The 24722-nt window shown below is 44.6% G+C and overlaps 1 protein-coding gene across 4 annotated transcripts in view; it reads left to right on the top strand.

Moving 5' to 3' along the window:
• The window catches only part of Wwp2 (WW domain containing E3 ubiquitin protein ligase 2), a 122085-nt gene that overhangs the window by 31582 nt on the left and 65781 nt on the right, over positions 1 to 24722 (top strand). For all 4 annotated transcript variants that reach the window (XM_050144080.1, XM_050144081.1, XM_050144082.1 and 1 more), the window contains exons 5-6: positions 13627 to 13764; positions 16959 to 17055. In XM_050144080.1, the coding sequence (XP_050000037.1) occupies positions 13627 to 13764; positions 16959 to 17055 (235 nt within the window). The remainder of the gene's footprint in view (positions 1 to 13626; positions 13765 to 16958; positions 17056 to 24722) is intronic.

Genomic DNA, 24722 nt, shown 5'->3' with positions numbered 1-24722 from the left:
ATATGTTGGCTAACAACCATCTGTAACTTCAGTTCCAGGGTTTCTAACACCCTTGTCTGGCTTAGGCAGATACCAGGCATGCGTGTGTGCACTGACATACATGAAGCAAAAACACTCGTATACATAAAAATAATTAACTTGTGAAAAGCACAACATAAAACAAAAAAAAAATGTGCAACTCAGTGATTTTATTTACTTATTTTGAGATACGGTCTTACTTCACAGCCCTTGACTGACTGGAACTCACTTTGTAGACCAGGCTGGTCTTCAGCTCTGTCTCCCCCAATGTCAGATCCTTAGGGATATGCATTTTATGTTTTGTTCACTCTTGTTTGCTGTGACCACCTTGTGCTAACTGCCCTCCACACACGCACACGCACACACACCCTCCTGAAGCAGAGAGCAGGGACCATCAGCGTACTCCTGCCCACTCTAGGGCTGTGGGCTGACTGAAGTCTCAACTCAAATGTAAGCCTTTGTTCCATCTCTCCCCTAGCCAGCCAGCATCGACATCAGCATCTACTCTTCTCTTGATTGGCACCAGATGCCAGGCTCTGGGGTCTAAACCCACTGTTAATGGTCTCTGAAAGCTCCCTGTGTGTTGCCTTCCATCCTCCTGCTTCTCAGGCAGACATGCCCAAGCCAGAACCTCAAGGAATTCTCAAAGAAGCCAAAAGCAGCTTTTTCCCTGTAGCATTTCACCCCCATCCTCTCAGCTTCCAGCCTGGTCTGTTTCGCGGCTTTGCTGTCAACCATGAGCTGTTGGAAAGAAAAGCCCTTTTAACCAAAACTTTTGAAAAGTAAACACAGCCCCACAAATGAATGTCTAAACAAACCTGCTCTCAGTGCCCCTAGCTGAGAGGCTGCTTTGTGGAGCCTCAGCTGAGCAGAGAGAAGAGCCTTCTGTTAAGCATCCTCGTCCCAGGCGGCGGGGAGCCTCAGTGCTGCCTTTGGCTGCTGCTCAGTGTTCTGGGAGGCAGTGGGCTTTTCTACCTCTGCAATGGATGAGCTGAGTGCTAGTCAGGGTGGCTTCATCTTTTCTCTCTCTGCAGGAATAGGGTGGCCTTTGCATTATTGCCTGTAATAGGTGGTCAAGATGTTTTTTCCAGGCTGGGTGTGGGAGCCAGAGGAAGGAAGATAAATTTCAGACTATACTGGTCTACCTAGTGAGTTTCAAACCAGTTGGAGCTATATAGTGAGAGCCTGTCTCAAACAAAAGGAAACACAAAGTTTTTTCCTTCATTTCTTTCTTAGGCTTAAGAAAGCCCTTGGCATTGGACCTGGATTTGTGTGAAGGAAGCTTACTTTTTCTTTGCAGGGTGTTTTCTTAGGCGCGTGAGGCTAACCCGGAGATGTAAGGGTGGGAAGTTTGTTGACTAGCATTCACACGACACCTTCCTTTGAGTGCTGAGCTAGACTGTAGAGCTGAAGCCATGAATGAGGCCGGATGCATTGCAGTTCTCCTGGTCTTGAGGATCTAAACAAGAAGCTGAAGCCGGGCTGACTAATGGCACAAGCCTGTCCACATGGGTAGGTGTGAGAAAGAAGGCGCAGGGTGTCCTGGCCTGCATCATAGACACACCTTAGCCTGGTACCCATATTGAAAGCATTATAACTGTTAGGATGGTGGCCTTGCATTGGTGACAGGAAAAAGACCATTGTTGGATATGAGCTGTTTCTTTATCTCTGATATACTTATTTTTACATGGCAGAAATATGGTCTTTCTATAAATTTCTTTCTTTAAATATTGATGTCTTGCTAGGTGGTAGTATGGCATACATTTAATTCCAGCACTTGGGAGGCAGAGGCAGGCGGATCTTTGATTTCGAGGCCAGGTCTAGTGTACAGAGTTCCGGTACAGCCAGGGCTATACAGAGAGACCCTGTCTTGAAAAACAAAAAAGCCAAACAAACATGAATATTGAGTTTTGTTTCCATGTTGTGTACACCCTTTATATTCATTAACCCAAAGCCTAACGGGGCACAGTGTTTCAGGCTTTAAAATTGTAATTTCTAAAAACCCAGTTTTAATAGCAGAATTTTAACTATAAAAGTAATTTTTTAGGAGGTCGCCTGCTTTTGCTATGCTGTGAATGCAGTCTTGTTCAATGCAAGCCTGTCTCAGTCCTGTGTGTATAAACATGGCTTTGGCCCTGCTGGGCAGCTGGAGAGAGGGTGATGGCTGAGGTTCCCTGAGGGCATGGGGATGGATGATCTGTGAAAGCTGGCCCAGGCTGCTTGGAGATTAATGGTGTGAGGAGGACTTTCCCGCCTCCCATGGGCAGAGGAGCCAGTGAGGCAGCTGCAGTAGCTGGCTGATCAGCTCTTCTAAAGACCCCACTTCTTTCCCAGTCTATATTCATTCCTCCCGAATCTCTATCGTAATGTATAACATGCTGCGTTGACAGATTGGCCGAGATGCAGACTGTGTTTTAAGGGGATCCTCTGCTTTGGGAAACTGGTGCCTTGTTAGATGGATGACTGAGCAGTTCTGGATGGGGGATGAGGGATGAGGAGTTGGGAGTGGGGCTTCATGGATTTTAAGAACAGCCCCTCTTCCTTGCTTCAGAGACCATGGTTTCTGCTTTGTTAGGACTCCTCTCTGATTCCCCCTTCCATTCTTTGTGATGACATCCAACTATTAAAAGCTAGTTTCATCTCACTCAGTCCCCTGGAGCGATTACATGTTCACATGCCCATTTAGATCCCCTTTCTCTCCATGGCTACCTTGTATAAGCAGGTGACCCACAGATTCCAGTTTCTAGCCTATGTCTCCGCCCTGAGCCCCACTCCCTTATTTCTGAGGACTCAAGAGCTCTTGTGGGTATGTCAGAACACTTCAACATGGCCACCACAGTGTCCAAATCTTACTTTATCGCCTCCTCTTGAGAAGTGGCCCTTTCTCAGTATTCTATATTCCAAGGTTTAGAGCCACTCTAAGTCAGTGAGAGACCAGGTATGGTCTTTGGGACCCTGCCCCCTCTTGATAATCTATTTCACAGTTCTCTTGGGATTTACCTTGACAGGCCTGCCCATTTCTCAATTTATTTTATTTTGTTATTATTTTATAAATTATGTGTGTATTTCTGTGTGTGAGTTTGTGCACATGGAGGAGGCCAGAAGAAGGGTCAGATCCCCTAGAGCCAGAGTTAGAGATCGTTGTGAGCTTCTTGGAGTGGGTACTGGGAATTGAACTTGGGTCCTTTGGAAGAACAGTATATGTTCTTCCTGAGTCTTCTCTCTAGCCTCTTCTCACACTTTTTTTTTTCTTTCTGAAAAAGGATCACAGACTGGGCCCAAACTTACTAAGTAGCTGAGGATGACCTTGAACTTCCGATCATTGTGCCTCTACCCAGGTACTGGGATCACAGGTGTGCCCTGTCATGCCCAGGGAGGCCAACTCCTTTCCTCTTCATCTCTTTCTTAGCTGCATCCTTTCCTGGTCCCAAACATCGTCATCTGTGGCCTCTCTGTCTGCCTCTGCCTTTACTTCCCTCCAGCTTGTTTCCTACACTGCAGACAGAATGAGATGGAAAACACAAAGCTGATCTTGTCTTGTAAAAAATAAAAGTTATTAAGTACACTGTGGCACTTGAGATAGTGGAAAATGAAAACCAAAGCCTATTAAAAGACCTGCACCAGGCTTTGCAGTGTTTGGTCCTAGCCAGCTAGCACTTGGCCTCATTTGGATCACATACCATTCTAGCCTCATTCACTTCTGCTAAGCTTTTTTAAAAAATTATTTATTTTTTATGTGCATAGGTGTTTTGCCTGTATGTATGCCTGTGTAAGGGTGTTGGGTCTTCTGGAACTTTAGTTACAGATAGTTGTGAGTTGCCATGTGGGTGCTGGGAATTGAACCCGGGTCCTTTCTCTGAGTCCTTTCTCTAGCCCCCTCTTCTAAGCTTCTTGAATGTGTTAAGCTCGTTGTGCCCCAGTACCTTTGCACATAGAATGATTTTTCTCATAGCCAACCCCACGCCATCACCTGCTGTGCGAAACTTGAGGTCACCATTGAATTTGTCATATTGGACTTTTCTTGCTGTTTTCACAGACGAAGCAACAGGCTTCTCATGACACTACATGAGCCATACATGAAACTTTCTCACAGAGGCCACTTTACATTTCTTTGTTGTTTTTTCTCCCAGGGATGGGGGCTTCCAAGAGGCAGGGACTGTATCTGTTTTTTTCTCCAGCAGAAACAAGCTTTTAGCAGCTTCTGACAGACACCACGTGCCCAGTAACTGTTTCTTGAAATGAACAAGAAAGAGAAAAAGAACAAATTAAGAGGCTGCGATGTAGCTCACTTAGTAGTGCTTGCCTAGCATGCACGAAGCCATGGTTCTGTCCCCAGGACTGCTTACAATTGGGCGTATTGGAGGACACATCAAAGGTTTAAGATCGTCTTCAACTACACTGTCAGCTTTAGGCCAATCTGCTCTACATAAAAACTTGTTTCAAGAAATAAACAAACAAAAAAAATCCCCAAGAAAACAAAAGAAATATTTATACATTGGTTTTGTAAAATGAGTCTATTTTCTATAATAGAGTTCATGAAACCCTCTGTAGACTCAGTTGTATAACTGTTGTTAGTTATAGGAAGGCGCGACTCCAGCAAGGGCCCATAAAGAGGCTTCAAGGCCAAGGTAGAGTCTGTCCCAGGAGGCCACACCAAGGCTTGACTGTTGGAGACCCAGGGAAGGTGGAGTGAAGCAGAACCAACCTTGTATTCTTCACAAGAATTCTAGTGTTTACAGCCTGACTCCAGTGAAGTGGGAATGTCTTCATTTGTTAGGCACTGGCTACAGTTGGAAGCTAGAGAAACCTCATAACACTAAGTCCAGGAAGCCCCTGGCTTCCCGTGCGGCAAAGGAGATGTGAAAGAGGGCTCTCTTTCAGTCTGGGGCACTGCCAGCCTGTGTATGACTGAGTTGCAGGGAGCTGGGAAAGACCATTGACTCTGCCCTTCTGGAATTTCCCCCGGTTCCGTTTCTCTGTACACAGCTTCTCACAGTTACATGTAGAATGAGCACCAGCCTGCTAATGAATGCTCTACTCATTCCCACTTTCCCTGCTGGGCCTGTGGGATTTTGGGCAGAGGGAGGTAAGAAGAAGGTGGTGGCCCCACCCCAACAGTTTAGTTAAGGCTAAATCCAGCTCTTGATCCACCTAGAGACTCTCAGCCCTCAAACAAGTGGGCTACTCAAACTAGCCTGCTTTTGTGTCATCTCTCTTTTTTCCTTTTCAGATTTCTAGGTAAATTCGTATGTTCGCATTCTGAGTTAGGATGAAAAAGAAAGCTTTTTCCTTTTGAAAGCTTTGTGTGTCTAGGTCTGGGCACATAACTTGTTGTTAGAGTGTCCTTAGCATCTTAGGCAGGAGGTCCTAGGTTCCATCCCCAACACTGGGGGAAAAACATATGTACATGCATGTATGTTTGTTTTTTAGACTTATTTATTTTATTATATATGTATGAACTACATGTATACATGTGCACCACATGAATGCCTGGTGTCTGAGGAGTCCAGAAGAGGGAATGTATGTTGTAGATGGTTGTGAACCTGGGTTCTGCGAGAGCGATAAGTGCCCTAAACTGCTATGCCATCTCTCCAGCACCATGCATGTGTTTGTCAGAGAAAAGGTTCTCTGCTACAGGTTTTTTCATACACTCTGTGAAAGTGGCCATGCCAGAGCTCTGGATTTTGTGATGAGGTCTCATTCTTGTGGCATGGCTTGACAGTCCCACTTTATGGTACCTTGCCTCTTGCTGGCATAAGGAAGCCAACTTCACACCCTGCGTATCCATCAATACTTACTAGTATTATTCAGACAGCATGTCGGAAACCCAAGTCAGCCCCGGCCACGTCAGCCCTGGCCCTTTACAGTTAGGAATTGTTAGCCTACAGCCACTCCTGGCTTTGCAGTTAGAAGAACAAGAGTAAGAAAGCCCTCTCACTGCTTAAGTGGTGTATTCTGGACCTTTTGCAAACAGTGTATGTGTAAGGCTGTGTTCTTGGTCAGTGCCTTTTTTTTTGTTGTTGTTGATTTATAGATACTCTGTGTCTTAATATGCTGATCTAGGGGAAAATTTAAAAATAGTGAACAAAGTGAAGCCCAGTGAAAAATATTAAAGTGTAAAGAATAGCCAAGGGCTGCTGAGATGGTCCGTGAGTAAACATGCTCACCATACAAGCCTGATGCTTTCTTTCAGCTTGAACCCTGGAACCCACATACAGGTAGAAGGAGAGAACTGACTCCACAGAGTTGTTCTTATATCACATGCTTGCCTCCCGATCACTGGGGTTTTAAGCACATGTAAGGGCATGTGTGCACGTGCACACATGCACACACAACATGCATGAGGGGATGGGGAGAAGAGCCAAGTCCCTTCTAAAATTAGTTGCTGTGAATTTCTTTCATTTTGGAAAGGTGGTCTGCTCAGAGTTTGACTACAGGCGCTTGGCTTCAGTGCTGCTCTGCCTGGCCTCTTCTTGTTGGCAGCATAAGCAGGCTCCTGAGATCAGCCAGCTTATTTTCTGAGAATCCCAGTGGCTGTAACTGTTAATAAAAGTTATGTGTTTTCCCCCCTTAAAAAATTACAGGACTGGAGCAGTAGCTGAGTGGTTAAAAGCACTGGCTCCTGTTACAGAGGATCCAGGTTCAACTCCAGTACCACATGGCAGCTCACAACCATCTCTAGTTCAGGAGATCTGATGCCCCACTGTTTCCTCTGTGGACACAAGGCACACACACACACACACACACAATAAACACAACACTCATGTACATAAAATTAATAATAAAAAGAGTGCTTGCTTTTCTTCCAGAGGACCCTGGTTTAGTTTCCAGTACCCAGATTGGGCAGCTTACAAACTATCACTGTAGCCCCAGAGAACCTAATACCCTCTGCTGGGAGACATTCTTACATGTTATATGCCTCCCAACACATAATTAAAAATAAATAATTTTAGATTTATTTTTTTAAATATTTATTTCTTTATTATGTGTACAGCATTCCTTCCATGTGTTCCCACAAGCCAGAAGGGGGCACCAGGTCTCATTATAGATGGCTGTGAGCCATCATGTGGTTGCTGGGAATTGAACTCAGGACCTCTGGAAGAGCAGTCAGTGCTCTTAACCACTGAGCCCTTAGATGTATTTTTAATGTGTGTGATTGGTGCCTGAGGAGGTCAGAAGAAGGCATCAATTGTACACGTGTTTATTTCTGTCTCTGCTAATCTCTCCTCTTGTTAGTTTAATGTAAATCATTGACATTTCTTCATCTATGAATACTTTGTAAGTAACTATAAAAGACAATGGCTTATTTATTCATTTAGTTTTTGGGTTTTTTTTTTTTTTTTTTTTTTTTTTTTTTTTTTTTTTTTTTTTTTTTTTTTTTTTTGGTTTTTCGAGACAGGGTTTCTCTGTGGCTTTGGAGCCTGTCCTGGAACTAGCTCTGTAGACCAGGCTGGTCTCGAACTCACAGAGATCCGCTTGCCTCTGCCTCCCGAGTGCTGGGATTAAAGGCGTGCGCCACCATCGCCCGGCTTTGGTTTTGTTTTTTGCAGCAGAGTCTCCCAGGTTGGTCTCACACTTGCTGTGTACCCAAGGATGACCTTTAGTTTTTCGTCCTCCTGCCTCCTTTTTCCAATTGCTGGGATTGTAGCTGCCTTTTGTACCACCATGCCTATTTTGAAGATAAGAACTCTTAAAAATAGTGATCTCAGGCTGTTTTGTGGCTCAGCGGCAGAGTACTTAACGTGGATACAGGCTCTAGGTTTGCTTCTAGCACTGAAAAATACCATAGCTCTTGGTGTCTATTTTATATCTAAAAAGACCTTTTAACAGTAATCACTTAATCCCATTCCATCAACTACCCAAGCAGCTTTTTTTCTTCTTTCTCCAGTTGTCTTAAGAGAGTTGTTGTTGTTTTTGAAACAGTGTCAAAGGAGGCCCAAACTGGTCCCCAGCCTGTCATGTACCCAAGGATAGACCTGATCATTCTGCTAGTGCCTTCCACATGCCCCCACACTTGGCTGTTTATTTTTAAGATTAGGTCTGCTCCTAGCCCAGGTTGGCCTCAATCTCAGCATCTTCCTGCTTCTGCCTCACAAGTGCTGGGATTACAGATATATACCACCACGCCCAGCTGATGAGTTTGTCTTCTGCATCTTGCTTATTTGAGTCAGAATCTGGACTAGAGTACCACGTCTGCTAAGCCTCTTTATCCCAGGACTCTCTTTTTCACCCCTTTACTTTGTTGCTGAGTAAACAAGGTAGTTTATCTTGACCAGTTTCCCACCTTCTGGATTTGGCTACTGTGTCCGTGATGTGCACTTCAGTATGTCCATCTGTCTCTTATGCGTGAGCACATCAGCCTGCCTCAGGCTGGCGTCTTTCTTCTTGGTGTGGCTGTGTGCTTGGCCCTTTAGGAGGCATGACTCTCTGGTTGTTTCCTTGTCTTGCTGTCTAGTAGAAGGTTCTCCTGCAGTGACCTTGCTTTCCCTCAGATACTAGAAGCCATATATCCTGTTGCTGTCTGTCCACTTCTATAAAGTAGTGTCATAAGATTTTGGTGACTGGTTGGGACTTCAAATGGAAGAGTATGGTCATATGTGACAAGCACATTTGCTGAAACTGGCTGAAGCTGACACCTCTGGCCTTTTTGGTAGAACTGATGTCGCTTGCCAGAGTAATGTTTTTATTATTATGTGTTCCATTTTGTCCTAATTGAATCTGATTTCTGCCAACCTATGTTCTCAATCTGCTCCTGATTGCAACCCCCGCCTTTTCTCTAAAACTTAGATTCCCAGAGATTGCAGCCTTGTGGATATGCTCTCGGGGGTCTTTCCAAGGAAGTACCAGAGAGAAGTACCAGGCTAAGTTTTCTTAGATGCTGCGTTCTTGGGAGACATTGAGATTGCCTTACCTGTACCATTGCAGCACTTCCCAGCTGCCTTTGTCTTGCTTTAGCTTTGTTTCTTCTGCAGCCAAAGGGGCTGTTGCAGTAGGATCTGGTCATATCCCTTGCACACAACCCTTTCCTGGGGCCCTGTCTTATGCAGAGTAAATGCCAAGGGCCTTACAAGGCTCTAAGGCATCATTGATGGGCTCCAGCTGCCCATGCTCTTGCCTGCTCCAGCCACCCAGTTTCCTGCCCTTCTGTGGAGAAGCCAGGTGTTCTCTTGCCTGCTGACTTTGACCTTGCTTTTTCCTCTCTTCTGTTACTTACCTGCATAACTCTCCCTGCCATCCTTTCAGTTTACTCATTCCTCCCCTTTACAGTGAGATTCTTCACCCCAAAGTTTCTTCCAACTTAGTTCCCTCCATCCTCCTTTCTTTTTCTTCTTTCTCTCTCTCTCTTTTAAGTGTATTTGCCATTGTTGTTTTTGTTGTTTTGTTTGTATGAAGAAGGGCCTGACTGGTTTGGAACTTACTATGTAGACTAGGCTGGCCTCAAACTCAGAGATCCTCTGTCTCCCAAGTGCTGAAATTAGAGGTGTGGACACCATATACAGGTACTATACTCTTTCTTTGTTTATTTGGGAGAAGTTTTCATATAGTCCAGGCTGGCCTTGAACTTACTATGTAGCTAAGACTGACTTGAACTCATGTTCCTTCTGTCTCTAGCTCCTGAGTGCTGGAATTATGGGTGTGTACTACCATGCTTCTTCTAACAGAGTATGCAATTAGGTTTCTAAAAACCTTGCTTTTCTGACCTGGGGAGATACCTTGGTGGTTAAAGCACTTGCTTTGCTAGTTTAAGTACTGAGACTTGGATTTCCATAGCCTCTGTAAATCAAAGCTAGGTGGACATAGCAGCTCACCTATAATTCCACCCACCAAATGCAGAGACACGGGGATTCCTAGAGCACACTGGTTAGTGGGACTAGTGATTGGCAAGCTCTGTGTTTGATTGAGAGACCTTGCCTCCATGCACACAAAGATGATCACTAATATCAACCTCTGGCCTCAACATGCATGAACATACATATGCAAAGCATGCATACATGCATGCACACCACATACACATGCAAACCAAGAATGCACACATGAAAATAAAAAAAAAAAGGAAAAGAAAACCTTGCTTATTTTCTGCTTTCTCACAGTTAGGATAGACTCCTGCTGGTTCCCATGAATCACCACGTGCACAGACAGCTGGTGGAGGGTGCACCCATTTGGACTGTGGGATCAGGGCAGTGAGTGGCCTGTTAATCTCAGTCTGGCTATAAAAATTGCCCTGTTTACCCACTTCCATGAGGGGCTTTTCTTTTACTTTCCCTTTCCTTTCTTCCCCTTCATCCTTTAATTTCTCTTCCCTTTCCTGCTGGAAGTTGAACCCAGGCCTCATGAATGCCCACTGAGTGGGAAGCCCAATTCCCAGAGGTTTTTTTTTTTCCTTTTTAATCATGTGTGTGCACGTGTAGGCCAGTATATGTGTGTATGAGAGAGAGAGAGAGAGAGAGAGAGAGAGAGAGAGGAGAGAGAGAGAATGAATATAGGCACGATTGCCATGGCGCGTGTGTAGAAGTCAAAGGACAACTTTCAGGAGTCAGTTCTTTTCCTCCACCATGTGGGTCCTGGAGATTGGACTCAGGTCACAAGGCTTGGTGACAAGTGCCATTACTCACTGAGCCATGCATATGGTTTCTTGATTTTTTTCTTCTTAAAAAAATTACTTCCCAATGGATGTTTTGCCTGTGTGTCTGTACATCTTTATGCTTGGTGCCTAAGGAGGCCAGCAGAAGGTATTGTGTCCCTTGGGACTAGAGTTACAGACAGTTGTGAGCTGCCATGTGGGTGCTGGAACTGGAATTCAGGTCTTCTACAGGTCTGAAACATTCTCTTAACTAATACTGAGCCATCTCTCCAGCTCCTCTCTTTTTATTTTATTTATTTGTTTGAGAAAGTCTTACACTGTAGCCCAGGCCCCCTGGAACTCACTGTGTAAACCATGCTGGTCTTGAACTCGTCAGTCTTCCTGCCTCAGTTTCCTGAGTGCTGGTATTACAGAGTGAACTAGTGCTGTCTAGGTTTCTGAAAGAGGTAGAAAGACTTGCTGGAAGAGAAAGGGCCTTTGTAGAGTCCTGAGTGCGGCTGTACGGAAACCAGAGGGCCTGAGGTGAGGCGGCTCAGGCTCCTATTTAGAACTAAGATTCCAGTGTATGTTTCCCAGCCACCAGGTCTTTCAGCCTCTATGTCTCCAGTCTGTCATTCAATTAACTAACGGTTTCTTTAGTCCCATTATACATTGTAAGGCTCCCGCTCAGTTTTTTTTTTTTTTTAAAGAAAATAATAGGGTGTTCTGTTCTCAGTGGTTTAATATTTTTAATAGCTTTGCCAATTAAAAAAACGTTTCCAACTGTTTATTGTGAAATTCACAAGTGTACAGAATGAAAGGGTGATGGGATAAACACCTAGAGCCTTCCACCTTGAGCCACACTTGGCATTTCCTCCTCTCTGCTTTATCTTCTTTGTATGTGGACCATGCATGTGTGTGTTGTGTATTTGTGTGTGATGTGTCTGTACATGGTGTGTGTGGGTACGCTCACATGTGCATATGCGTGTGTGCATGCATGAGTGCATGTGAGTGGAAGCCAGAGGAATATGTCGGTGTTCTGATCCATCACTCTCTGCCTTAACTCCTCTGAGACAGAGTTTCACTGAGTCTGGAGCTAGGGTAGCTGCCAACAAAGCCCAGTCACCACCCTGGCCGTGCTGGGGTGACAGGAGTGCAGCCACATGTAGCTCTAAGAAGGGTTTTTTTTTTTACTGTTATTATTATTTTTATTTTATGTGCATGGATATTTTCCCTGGATGGTGTGTACCATGTAAACGCCTGGTATCTGTGGAGGCCAGAAGAAGGTGTTGGAACCAGTGGAATTAGAGATATAGATGGTTGTGAGCTGCCATGAGGATGCTGAGAACTGAGCCCATGTTCTCTGCAAGAGCAGCAAGTCCTCTTAACCACTGAGCCATCTCTCCAAGCCACATATCTGGCCTTTTTTTTATTTTTAATTTTTATTTATTTATTTATTTATTTTTTGTGCTGGCTGGGATCCAGCTCAAGTTCAGGTCCTCATGCAGAAAATGCTCCTTCCTGCTGAGCTGTCTTCCAACTCCCTGTGTGTATTTTTTTGGTCTGAATTATTTGAAGGTAAATTGAAGCTGTTATGACTTTATTCTGGAAAATTGCAGAATTCGTGCAGATACTCTCACAGTCTGTCACACATCTCCCAAGTAAACATCCCCTGAAACTGGAGTTACAGATGGTTATGAGCCACCATGTGGTTGCTGGGACCTGAACCCAGGTCCACTGCAAAAGCAGCCAGTGCTTTTAACCTCTGAGGCATCTCTCTAGTCCCATGTTGGTTTGTTTTTTTCTTTAAAAATTTTGTGTGTATGTTTGTGTCTATATGGGTATATGTTGCCCATAGAGTCCAGAAGGAGGTGTCAGACTCCCTGGAACTGGAGCTAAAAGTGGTTGTGAGCTGACAGATGTGAGTGATAGGAACAGAAGTCAGGTTCTGTATACGAGTAGTACATGCTCTTAGCCGCTGAACCAGCTCTCCAATCCTTCTGGAGAGCTTAAAGGAGCTGGGTCTGTCGTGGGTTGGAAGCTGCCTTTCATTTTTCTCCCCATTGGGGAGAGGACCGATCCCCAGAAAATATTCAGATTTACTTTAGTGCTTATGGAAACTCTTTATCCATAGACTATCTTGAGCTAGAGCAATGGTTCTCAATCTGTGGGTCTCAATCCCTTTGGGGGTGAACAACTTTCTCACAAGGGTTGCCTAAGACCATTGGAAAATACAGGTATTTACATTATTATTCCTAACAGTAGCAAAATTATAGCTATGGAGTAGCAACAAAAATAATTTTATGGTTGGGAGTCACCACAGCATGAAGAACTATACTAAAGGGTCACAACATTAGGAGGGTTGAGAGCCACTGGAGAGAGGAATGATAGCTTATAACAGTGTAACCCCAGGTAACACATGAGATGAAGTGCTGGGTTGGGTGCAGGGCAGCCGAGGAGGAAGAATCTAGCATGAGGTTATTTCTTCTAAAACCTGTGGACATCTGCCTGCTGGTTCTCATTCTGTAACTACTGAACGACCTGGAGATGGAGCCTCCAGCTGCTGACTGGACCAAACTGAAGAGAACTAAAGTGTTGGTTGTAGATGGATATTGCCTGATTGGAAGCTGTTGAGTGTGCCCTGACTCAGGGCAGGTAGGACTGGGGTATTTGCAGGGCTGTTTCTTGTTTTGTCCTTCCTATGCATTAGTAGGGGTATAGCTTGCCCCCAGGTTTTTTCTGTGCCCCATTGCTCTCTGCATACTAGTTTGTAAGCAAGCACACAATACTATGAAGATGTCGTAGCTAATGTGGGAGGGATCTAAAGGGTCTTGAGAACCAGTGTGGGTTTCCACCTGCTCAGCATGAAGTTCATCACCATTCAGCACGTTCTGCCCCGCTCTTCCTCTCATGCCGAAGACACGTTGGAAAGGGTGGGAAGGCTCTGCCAGGGAAGCCAGAGTAGGTGGAATGGAGGCCTCTAAATTAAAGAATTCTAATTTGTGCATTTGACTTAGTCTGTCCATGTTGCATTTTGTGTCAAACAGTGGAGAACACGCAACTGACCCTGAACCTGCAGACGGAGAACAAAGGCAGCGTTGTCTCAGGAGGAGAGCTGACCATTTCCCTGGATGGGCCGACTGTTGATCTGGGAAGCGTGCCTAATGGCAGTGCAGTGACAGACGGTGAGTGGCGCCCTGCGCCCAGGCTGTGCCAACACAGGGGTGGGTGGACAGAGACTCAGAGCTTGGTTAGAATACTATTTAGCAGCCCTGACTCAGAGCTATCTCTATCTCTTCTTAGTCTCCAAGATCAAAACATGACTTGATTTTCAAGGACCAAAATAAATGTCATGTCTCTGTGTGTGATTGTTTGGATCGAAGGCAAGAAAAGCATCTTTTCATCCCATATGGCCTTGGAAATAAAACCTCTTCAGTAGATATGATTCTAGTTAAATCCTCTGGGTAGCTTGAGTGTGTTCCTATAAGATGGTGTTGGTTGGGGAGGACTGTGTATTCTTGTGGGGACACATGCAGCCAAAAAGGCTTAAGAAGGGGATAGTGAGTGTCCATCCCCTGCCCCCTGCCCTGAGTGTGGAGTGCTGGTAGTTTGTTCCATTTGATCTAGTCTGAAATTAGTCACTTCTGGATCTAGCAGGAAATTATTTCATGGAATCTAAAGTCTGAAGTGGGTTGTTTCTCTCTCCTTTTTCTCATTAAATGTTTTGTTAGGTATGATGTAAGATGGAACTTCTCAGGCCAAGCACACTTTCTATAGTTTCAGGGTGAAGTGTGAATTCCCAATTCAAAGGCAGGGTTGGATCTCAGTGGTTGAGAAGAACTCTGCTCTGGGGCTGGAGAGATGACTCCACAGGGTCGAGCATTGGCTGCTTCTGCTGAGGACCTGGATGTTCCCAGCACCCACATGGTAGCTCACAATCATCTACAACTCCAGTTCCATGGAATCTGATACTTTCTTCTGACCTCCACCACATCAGGCACACACATGGTACACAGACATACATGCAGTCAAAATAAATAAACAGACAGACAAATCTTACGCACCCCCTTGCAAAAAAAAAAAAAAAAAAAAAAAAAACCTGCATTGGGCTGAGTTTTGCTTGGGGTATTTTTGGTGTGTCTTTTTTGTTTGTTTGTTTTGGGGCATCATTGTTTTGTGTACTTTAACATGGACAAGCATACATCTCTCATTGATTCAATTCAGTTGTATATAATTGAATACCTGGTATGTACTAGGTCTTAGGTGGTAGCCAAATGGCAGTGTGCAAAATTCACGACTCTCCTCGAAGTTTCTAATCTACTTGGCAGTGGGGAGGGAGAGTTAGGCATCAAGCGAGTAAGTACAGAAATAGCCACTTAAGTGTCACTACACTGTGACAGGACCTCTGAGAGAGAGGGCAGGATGGTCTGAGATTCCTGTAATCGGAGGGGCCTCATACAAACTAGAGAAGTGTTCTCAGGAAGATGGAACCTGGCCTGCGAGTTCAGGCAATGGGAGAAAGGGAATGGGTGGATCTGTGATGAAAACAGAGGGGTTGGTGTGGCTGGATTCTGGGGAGCAGCAAGGAGGGTAGTAGAGGTTAGGATGGAGAGGTGGGTCTGCCTCAGAGTCCGCCACCACAGAGACCATGATCAGGATGAACGTTGCCCTAAGAAACAGATGGTTGCTCAAGGGCATTGTTCCCCTCCTCTCTGTCTTCACTGTGTCACTGTGTGACCCTGGCTATCGTGAGACTGCCTGTTGTAGACCAGAGTAGCCATGAATTCGTAGAGGTCCACCATCCTCTGCTTCCCACTGCTGGGATTAAATGTGTGTGCCACCATGCCTGGCTTCTGCTGGCTTTGTTCATTTGTCTGAAACAAGGTCTCATTATGTAGCCCTAGAACTCACTATGTAGACCAGACTGGCCTTGAACTCACAGAGATCTACCTGTCCATCTGACTTCTTAAAAAACATTTTGTTATTACATTTAAAAAAAAATTAGCAGGACTGGAGAGATGGCTCAGCCGTTAAGAGCACAGGCTGCTCTTCCAGCTCATGACTGTCTGTAACTCCAGTTCCAGGAGATTTGACACCTTCACACCAATGCACATAAAATAAAGTTAAAAAAATTATCATGTGGTACAAATGTATGGAAGGCAGAGGACAGCTTATGGCCACTGACTCTCTCTGAGGGATCTGGGCAGTGAACCCTGGTCGTTAGGCTTGGTGACAGGTGCTCTAATTCTGGCCAAACTATGGTTCTGGTGCTGGCTATTTTTTTGTTTTCTTCATTCATACCCATTGTTGGTTGCATAAGGCTGTTTTCATGAACATGTGTAATGTTGTTTGTGCATATTCTATTCCCATGTTCCTTTACCTGCTCCTTGTCATTTTCTAGTTAGCTCTCTTTGTTTCCAGGGTTTCACTTCTACCTTAATGTCACATATATGCTTAATCTTCTCTCCTTTTTCTTTAAGATTTATTTTTACGTATATTGATATTTTGCCTGCATATATGTCTATGTGAAGGTACCATATCCCCTGGAACTGGACTTACAGACAGTTGTGAGCTGCCATGTGGGTGCTGGGAATTGAACCCAGGTCCTTGAGAAGAACAGCCGATGCTCTTAACCACTAAGCCATGTTCCCAGCCCCCCTATGCTTAATCTTTAAAGATGTTTTTGTGGCATATATATGTGTATTCCACATGTGTGTAGGTGTCCCCAGTGTCCAGAAGGAGGGACTCTGAGCTTGAATTACAGACAACTGTGAGTCATTTGATGTGGGTGCTGGGAATTGAACTCTTGTCCTCTGGGAGCAGCAATTGTTCTTAACCACTGAACCATCTTGACATTTCCATATATACATAATTTTTTGTTTGTTTTGGGGATAAGAGCCTGCTGTATAGCTCAGACCGGCCTTGAACTCACTGTCACCCAAACTGCCTATTATGATATCCTGTCTCCTCAGCTAGCTGTTGGAAAACTTCTTAGGTGAAGAGTGACATGATCTATTTTGGATTTACAAGATCAGTTTGCATTGTGGAAAATGTGTGCTTACTTAGCCCTATCTTTGAGAGGCTGGAATTCATCTGGTGATTAAGACAGGCTACATGTTGGTGTTTGGGATGTTCTTGAATGTATTGGAGAAGAGACATTGCTTCCTAGTTTTGAGTCCCATCTGTGTGATCTCACATGATTGTCTCTACTTACAAGGAGTGACGTATAGGGTGGCTATAGCTGCCAAGATGTCCCTATCCCATCATGGTGGGTGACTCCTAAAATCCAGAGCGAGTTCTCTGCCTGGTGACTAACTCTTAAACAAAGGCTGAGATTCTCAACATTTCTGTCTTTTCTTGTGATTGATTCCTTCTCCAGGAGCACAACCACCTTCAAGAGAATCCAGCGGGACTGCTATAGCTCCAGACATCCGGCACCAGCCACCCAGTACAAACTGCTTTGGTGGCAGGTCCCGGTAAGTATTCCTTGTTGGTGAGATGGCCCTGGGAAGGTGCTTGAAGTTATGGAAAACACACTGGCAGTGGCAAAGGACCACACCATTAGAAATTTCTTATCATTGATTCAGTCTCTTAAGGAGTTCTTGAGGGAGCAGCGCTCCACATGCTTAGGAAGAGTCCGCAGTACACTGACAAAGACCGGGGCTGGCTGGGTAGGCATTTAGGTAAGAGAGGATCTGTTGAATAGACCCTGACCTTCTCTTATCCATCTGGGCTGTAGCAGTCATGATGCATGGAGAACATGGTTCTTTGGATGCAGAATTTTCTGACTGCATTTCTCTTTTGGGGGGTGGCTGATGGTTCTCATTCCCTGGTTGACTAAACCAATACTGAGGGTCTGAGCTTATTTATACTTGTTATGCCTATTGTAGATGATGTGATTCTGTTTACTATTTTTCTCTTAGACCTGTATTTGTCCTCTAGACTCATTTCCATGGCAACTAAATTTCTAGGCAAAGGAATACTTTGAAATGTATTGGATAGATGATAGAGGAGGAGGATGTGCTTAGTGTTTATTACATTGTACAAAATCCCCAGACAGTTTCAGGAAGAGAATCATATGAATATTTGTGAATATTATCTTCTTACAGTGGGCAAATTTCTGTTAGAAATCTTCCCACGCAGATCCCAGCGGGTACTGTGGCTTTATGAGGTCCAGGTGACCAGAGCTTGTTGTCAGCAAGTGAGAGTGGATGTTTGGCCATTTGTCTCTGAGACCCTAGTTTCACTAGATGCAGAGATGCTTCTTTTCTGTTCTCATTGCTCCTAGTTTGTGTAAAACTGTCACCTCAATGGAAGACCAGTCACATTTTCTGTGACTTGCTGTGCTAGATGGCTTGTGAGATGTAATACATAGTTATGTCTTACAGGATTAGGACCTGTAATATGTTTGGCAAGTACTGTATCAACAAAAGAATGGTCCAGAACTGGAGGGAACAGGATCTTTACAGTGGTGACTAGATTGAGCAGGGGCACCTCAGCATTTCTTCTCCCTTCCACAACTGGTTTCTTTACTGTGGTGTAGGAGGTCCTTCTGTATTTGTGTTGCTTTCATTGGTTGAATAAAGAAACTGCCTTGGCCTTTTGATAGGGAAGAGCTTAGGTAGGCGTGGAAAAGAGAACTGAATTCTGGGAGGAAGAAGGCAGTGTTGCAGATGCCATGGTTCTCCTGTCTGAGATGGATGCTGTTTAGATTCATGCTGGTAAGCCAAGTCAAGTGGCAATATACATTAATGGAGATGGGTTAAATCAAGATGTGAGAGTTAGCCAATAAGAGGCTAGAGATAACGGGCCAGGCGGTAATTTAATTACTACAATTTCTGTGTGGTTATTTCGGGGGTTAAGCTAGCCAGGTGGTGGAACGCAGCCCACTCCTTCTGCAACACTGTAGTGCTTGGTAACTACTTCCTTGTTTTTTGTTTGTTTGTTTAAGATAGACATGGAAACTTTGGGTCAGACACATTGACACCACTTAATTTGAGGCTTAAAGGATGAGTCAGTCAAGCATGAGGACCTGAGTTCACCCCCAGCACCCTCCTAAAAGTTCTGAGCCTGGCATTAGTTCTAATCCTAGTAGTGATGGCAGTAGTGGAGGGCAAGCCTTGCCCACCTGCAGAGCATCAGGCCAGTGGAAGACCCTGTTTTAAAGGAGGTAGAAAGCATTCCAGGAGAAGACATGGGAAGTTATTCTCTGACCTTCACACATATGTACCTGCACGTGTACACCCGCACACGTGAACATGTATACATTTAAAAAAAGAGAAGAGGTACTTTATTAGATTCTATTTTTTTTCTTTTCCCTCCCTCCCTTCCTTCCTTCCTTCCTTCCTTCCTTCCTTCCTTCCTTCCTTCCTTCCTTCCTTCCTTCCTTCCTTCCTTTTTTCCTTCCTTCCTTCCTTCCTTCCTTCCTTTGAGACAGGAACTCATATATCACAGGCTGGTCTTGAACTCCTGCTTCTCCTCCAAAGTGCTGAAATTATACATACGTTCATCACATTTAGATTAACAATACCTTTCTGTTTGTTTGTTTGTTTGTTTGTCTTTGGTTTTTCGAGACTGGGTGATTTCTCTGTGGCTTTGGAGCCTATCCTGGAACTAGCTCTGTAGACCAGGCTGGCCTCGAACTCAGAGATCCTCCAGCCTCTGCTTCTTGAGTGTTGGGATTAAAGTTTTAAAAAAAAAAATGACATCTGTTTATTTGCTTACTTATTTATTGTAAGTAAATGGTGAGTGGCATCATTCTCGTGTGGTGGTGAGAGGATAATTTGCTGGAGTCACTTCTCCCTCACCGTGTGGGTTCTGGGGACCCGACTCACCTTACCAGGCTTGGTAACAAGTGCCTGAACTTGCTGGGCCATCCACCAACCTCGACAAATGCCTTTGTAATGGGTGCATTATTCATAGGTAAAAGTATAAAAAAAATCGGTGAGACTGAGGCAGGAGGATTACTGTCGCCAGAAATTTGATGCCAGCCTGAGCAATATAGGGAGATTGTGCTTCAATAAAACAAGACAAGTAAATTAAAATTGGTGGGAAAAATAATCTTGAATACAAGAAAATGGTTGATTTTGGCCAGAGGACACAGGAATAATAAGCAAAGGCTGCAAAGAAAGTATGCCTAAGGTCATGCTGTTTCTTAGCTTGTGTGGTAGTTCCTAAGTCTTCTTCTTTTTCTTAAGAACTGACTATATGTTTAACATTTTCCTATGTTTATGGGTTTCACAATACAATAGCTAAATAAAAAGTGCCATTTGCCACCCTAAGGAAATGGAGCACCAGGGATACGGGGTTGAATTATTTTATGTTTTCAAAGACAGACTTCAGATTCCAAAGGTTCTGTAATAACTACTTACATATGTTCTGCCTTATTTATGTGTGTCACAGGGTAGCAGGTGATTCTAAGGGGATGCTCCACTCTGGCCTCTTAGGACACCCTGCAGCGTTGTTTTTTTTTTTTTTTTTTTTTTTTTTCCTTTCCAAGACAGAGTTTCTTTAAGCAGTCTTGACTGTCCTGGAACTTACTCTGTAGACCAGGCTGCCTCTGCCTCCTGGGTGCTGGGATTAAAGGTGTGTACTACCACACCTTGTACACAGCCTTAGCTCTCCTAAAACTCACTCTGTAGACCAGGCTGGCCTCGAATTTAGAGAGGCTGCCTCTGCCTTCTGCTGGGACAAAAAGCCAGCACCACCCAGTCTTACAAACTCAGACCTGAGAGTTCGGTGTAAGACTCAGAGTCCAGGTGATAGCATGCCCACTCCAGGTAACTTCAGAACATCCTTAATCTTGGTGGTCTGAGAGGACTGGTCACAGGCTAGGGAAGAAATATTTGGTTAGAGAAGAAATAGGTATGGATTGTCTCCAGACTGTTTCCATTGATGTGCATTGTATACTGTGCAGCATCCCATGTCCTTGGAGGACCTGGTGTGTGATGGAGGCCTGAGGGAAGTGAGTGCTTGTTGGCACAGAGACCATGTAAGGATCCTTCATGTTTTGTTTGTTGCTGGAGTGAGGCTGGCGTTGGACACTTGTCCCATGTCTCTGGTGCTGTGGACCATCATTTAGGGTCCCATGCAGGGTCTTTAGTGCTGAGAGAGTTTCATGGAGCAGCGGGCAGATGCATGCGAGAGAGAGAACCAGTATGGCAGGGGCAAGGCTGAGCAGTGTAGGCTGTGGGTTTGTCTAGACATTCAGTACATGCCCCTGATCCTAGGAGTTAGGGAGACCCAGGGGATGTTTGTTTATGGAGGGAAGAGGACTCCGATAGAAGGGGCTGTACTGGAACTGGCGGCCTTTCCTGTAGATTAGAAATGGTTGTGAAATTTCAGGCTGAAGTTAGAAAGCCAAGAGTGTCTGGATTTCCTTTGTGGTTTGCTGTTTCTTGGTCACCTGTGGTCTTCTTTTTTCTTTCTTCTCTCTGTGTGTGAGGTGAATGATGGCGAAGGAAATCTAGCCAGTGGTACTGTCCGTGTGGGGCACTCTCCCTTCCCTGCCCAGCCTCGTTAGGCCATCTAATGTGAGTGCTGGCTTTGTTGGAATCGCTATGAAGCTTCCACAGATGAGAAAATGAAACCTAAAAGAAATGTGCTTTTATTTCCTTTTAGCTTCTTAAAGTTGTTGTTTTCCCCTCCAGCGTTAGGGATTGAATTGAATGTTTTATGTATTCTAGGCAGGTGCTCTGCTGTTGATCTATATGTACTCCCACCATCTTTTTTCATTTCATTTTATTTTTTGAGATAGAATCTCACTAAGTTGTCTAGGTTGACCTTCAACTCACTCTTGTAGCTGGGACTGGACTCAGCCTCCCAAATAATTGGGATTGCAGACCTGTGTCATCAAGCCTGGTGGAGCTTTTCATTACTAGGTCTTTACAAGGCATCTTGGTTAAGAAGCTGGATATGTGGGCTCAGTTTGTTGTCCTTTATTATATGTATGTTTGTTGGCTTTGAAAGTCGTGAATGTGAATGTTTTCTGACACTGGGAGCTGAACCCAGAGCTTTGAGCATGTCAGGCAAGCATGCTAGCATCAAATATACTTCCAGCACTTTATATGCACATGTGTGTGTGAGGGATGGAGATCTGAAGGCCTTGACTTTCCTCAGGTCCTTCCAACTCATGTTAGTTCAAATCTGCTTTTGGATGTGTTCCTCCCCAGTGACGTTCTTACTGGGACCATTTTAGGACCTCCTTGTAATGGTTTTCTGTCTCCCTCTGTGACACTTCTTTTTTTTTTTTTTTTTCTGCTATGACGAAAACATCTTAGATTTATTAGCTCCCTTGCCTTGGCATTAATAACACCCCACCCCCGAACATTGAAAAGAACTGTATTCTGGGAAGCCTGCACAGCCCAAAGTCTCTGGTGAGCTCTGAATAGCTCATGGGCTGTGTCTGCAGACAGCGGATCCCAGAAAAGAAAGACAAATAAACTTAGGCGGGTGTGAGTCTGCTGGGAAGCCCTGGGACGGCCAGGGGAGAATGGGGAAGCAAAGCTGACAGGGAGAGAGGGACTCTGGGACCTGAGCCTTCCGGCTCTGAGCCACTCATTCAGTCATTGTTGGCTACTGCCACCCCTTCTTCCATGGTGCTGATCAAAGCTGACTTGGAGGTGTTACGCTGTTGGCCTGAATGGAGTTTAGCACCTTTCTGCTCCCTTAAAATATTCCTGTAATCTCATTAGTGCTGCTGGGAAGGAGAAAGGAATACATGTAAACCCATTTCATCATTCAATGGCAGCAGGCACAGTCCATGATTCCATGGAACCTACAGGCTGTCTCCAGAGCAGGTGAGACTATGGGCAGCGTCTGGGGCATTTTTAAAAAGTAATTATGGAGATTAGTACCATCTAAATATGCATATTGATGTACTTATTATCTACTAATAAAAGTGACGTTATTGTACATTGACTTTTTTGTGTCTGTTTATTTCATAGCTAGCTGTTTGGCATTTTCACTGTAGGAAAGGAGCCAAGGAATAGGTGGTGCGTTCCTATTCAGAAAGCTGAGTAGATACAAGAGTAAGGAAGCCTGCTATCTGCAGTGAATACACTGAAAGCCAGGCTCACAGTAGTCAAGGCAACGAAAAGGTGGAAAGACACAGTGTCTGATAGTAAGGACTCTGGAGCAGGAGGACACTAGGTACCCATAGTGTGTACACGCCCAAGTGCTAGTGTGTACACACCCAAGTGCTAGAGCATACACACCAACACACGCATGGTGCTGGTGTGTACACAGGCAAGAGTGAGGCATTTAAAGATACTTTGAAGGAGTTTGCTGACCTAGTGAAATGGGGGTCAGGGTGACCCTACAAGTAGAGTCTTCTGCATGGACAAAGGCAGGGAAAATAAGAGAGCTTGGCTTACTGGGGGACAGGAATCCTTTGGTCATGCTGACATGTCCCCTAATGGGGACAATCACTTTAGCAGCCTCAGTCCAGCTGCCACCTACTTTTGTCTGTTTTGTTTTTGTGAAAGCCTGGGGTAGCAGCAGCACAGCAGTTTTCTTGTGCTTCCCTAGCCCATAATCAGCCTTGGTTAGAGAGGAGCCTAGGTGACACACTGTCTCTCAGAGCCATTGTTTATGCTAGGGCTCTGGCTTGGTGGTGTTCTTTCTGTGGGCTTTGACAAATTCATGGTGTATAGCCCCCGTTACAGGCTCGTGCAGAGTAGCCTTTGCACTCCCTGACCCTGGCACTGGTCTTCTACGTGTCTTCATGTTGTTTTCCTCTTCTAGAATTATGTTCACCGTGGAGCTTTTTCATATTAATTTCATTGACTTAGAGTACAGTTAATTTCTGTTGAATATTGAGTAGTATTCTATTGTTGTTTGGATTCAACACGTTGTATTTATCTACAGGCTAACTGAAGTATGCTTTAGTCAATCCTAAATTTTGCTAACTATGAACAAAGCTGCAATTAATCGGCTTCTCAATGGCGCAGCCTATATTATACCAGAACTTCCCCAGAAGGGAGGCTGGGAGTCTTCCAGTCCCTGGGGAGGGAGCTACAAGGAAATGTCTGGCATAGGACATTTAAGACTCAAATCAAAAACTATTGAGATGATTTCCCTTCCTTATAGAAATTTACATTTTACCTTTTTGTTTGTTTTATGATTTAGGATCTTGTTTTGTTGTTTTTGTTTCTCTATGTAGCTCTGGCTGTCTTGGAACTTGCTCTGTAGACAAGGGTGGCTTTAAACTCAAGATCCACTTGCCTCTGCCTTCTGAGTGCTGGGATTAAAGATGCAAGCTACCATTGCCTTGCTGACTCTTAAGACTTTAAGTCTCCACAATCTAGACATGCAAGCCTCCATATGAAAACATACAACTCTGACTGAAAAAGAAACTTAGACCGTTTGAACACCACCATTTCAACTGCTTCTTGTCTGGAATCTGTGTGGGCCTCAGTTCTCATTTATCTCTGGCACATACCTGCCACAGCCACAAACTCCTAGCCCCAAGAAGCAAGAGAATTTTTTATTTTTAAAGAATTAAATGAGGAGCCGGCTAGTGGTGGCGCGCGCCTTTAATCCCAGCACTCAGAAGGCAGAGGCAGGCTGATCTCTGTGAGTTCAAGGCCAGCCTTGTCTATAAGAGCTAGTTCTCAGACAGGCTCCAAAGCTACAGAGAAACCCTGTCTTGAAACCAAAAAGAATTAAATGAGGACTGGGCCTGAGCAGTGGAAGTATAGAGATGACAGAAAAGATACTTCAAGCTACGTAGGAGATATAGTCATGGAGGAGATTGGAAGACGAAGAGGAATAGAGAGGAGTCTTAGGCTCTTAAATTGTTGTGTCATCCACGGAGAAAAGGAACTTCAGAGCGAGGGTGAGGGGTGTGTGCCACATCCCCTGCAGTGTTGGCTTTGGTGCTGGGCAGTCTCCCTGAACAGTAGTGCTACGTGACTTTGGGAAACATCATCTTTCTGAAAGGAGGAAGAGGAACAGAAGCCAAACTTCAGAGACACAAACTCAAACACTATTCTTTTTTTTTTTAAAATATTTATTTATTTATTATGTATACAATATTCTTTCTGTGTGTATGCCTGCAGGCCAGAAGAGGGCACCAGACCCCATTACAGATGGTTGTGAGCCACCATGTGGTTGCTGGGAATTGAACTCAGGACCTTTGGAA

This window comes from Alexandromys fortis, unplaced genomic scaffold (assembly GCF_014885135.2).
Source record: "Alexandromys fortis isolate MF-2015 unplaced genomic scaffold, M_Fortis_MF-2015_v1.1 scaffold_1, whole genome shotgun sequence".
Taxonomy (NCBI): domain Eukaryota; kingdom Metazoa; phylum Chordata; class Mammalia; order Rodentia; family Cricetidae; genus Alexandromys; species Alexandromys fortis.
This window is presented reverse-complemented; position numbering and strand designations above follow the sequence as displayed.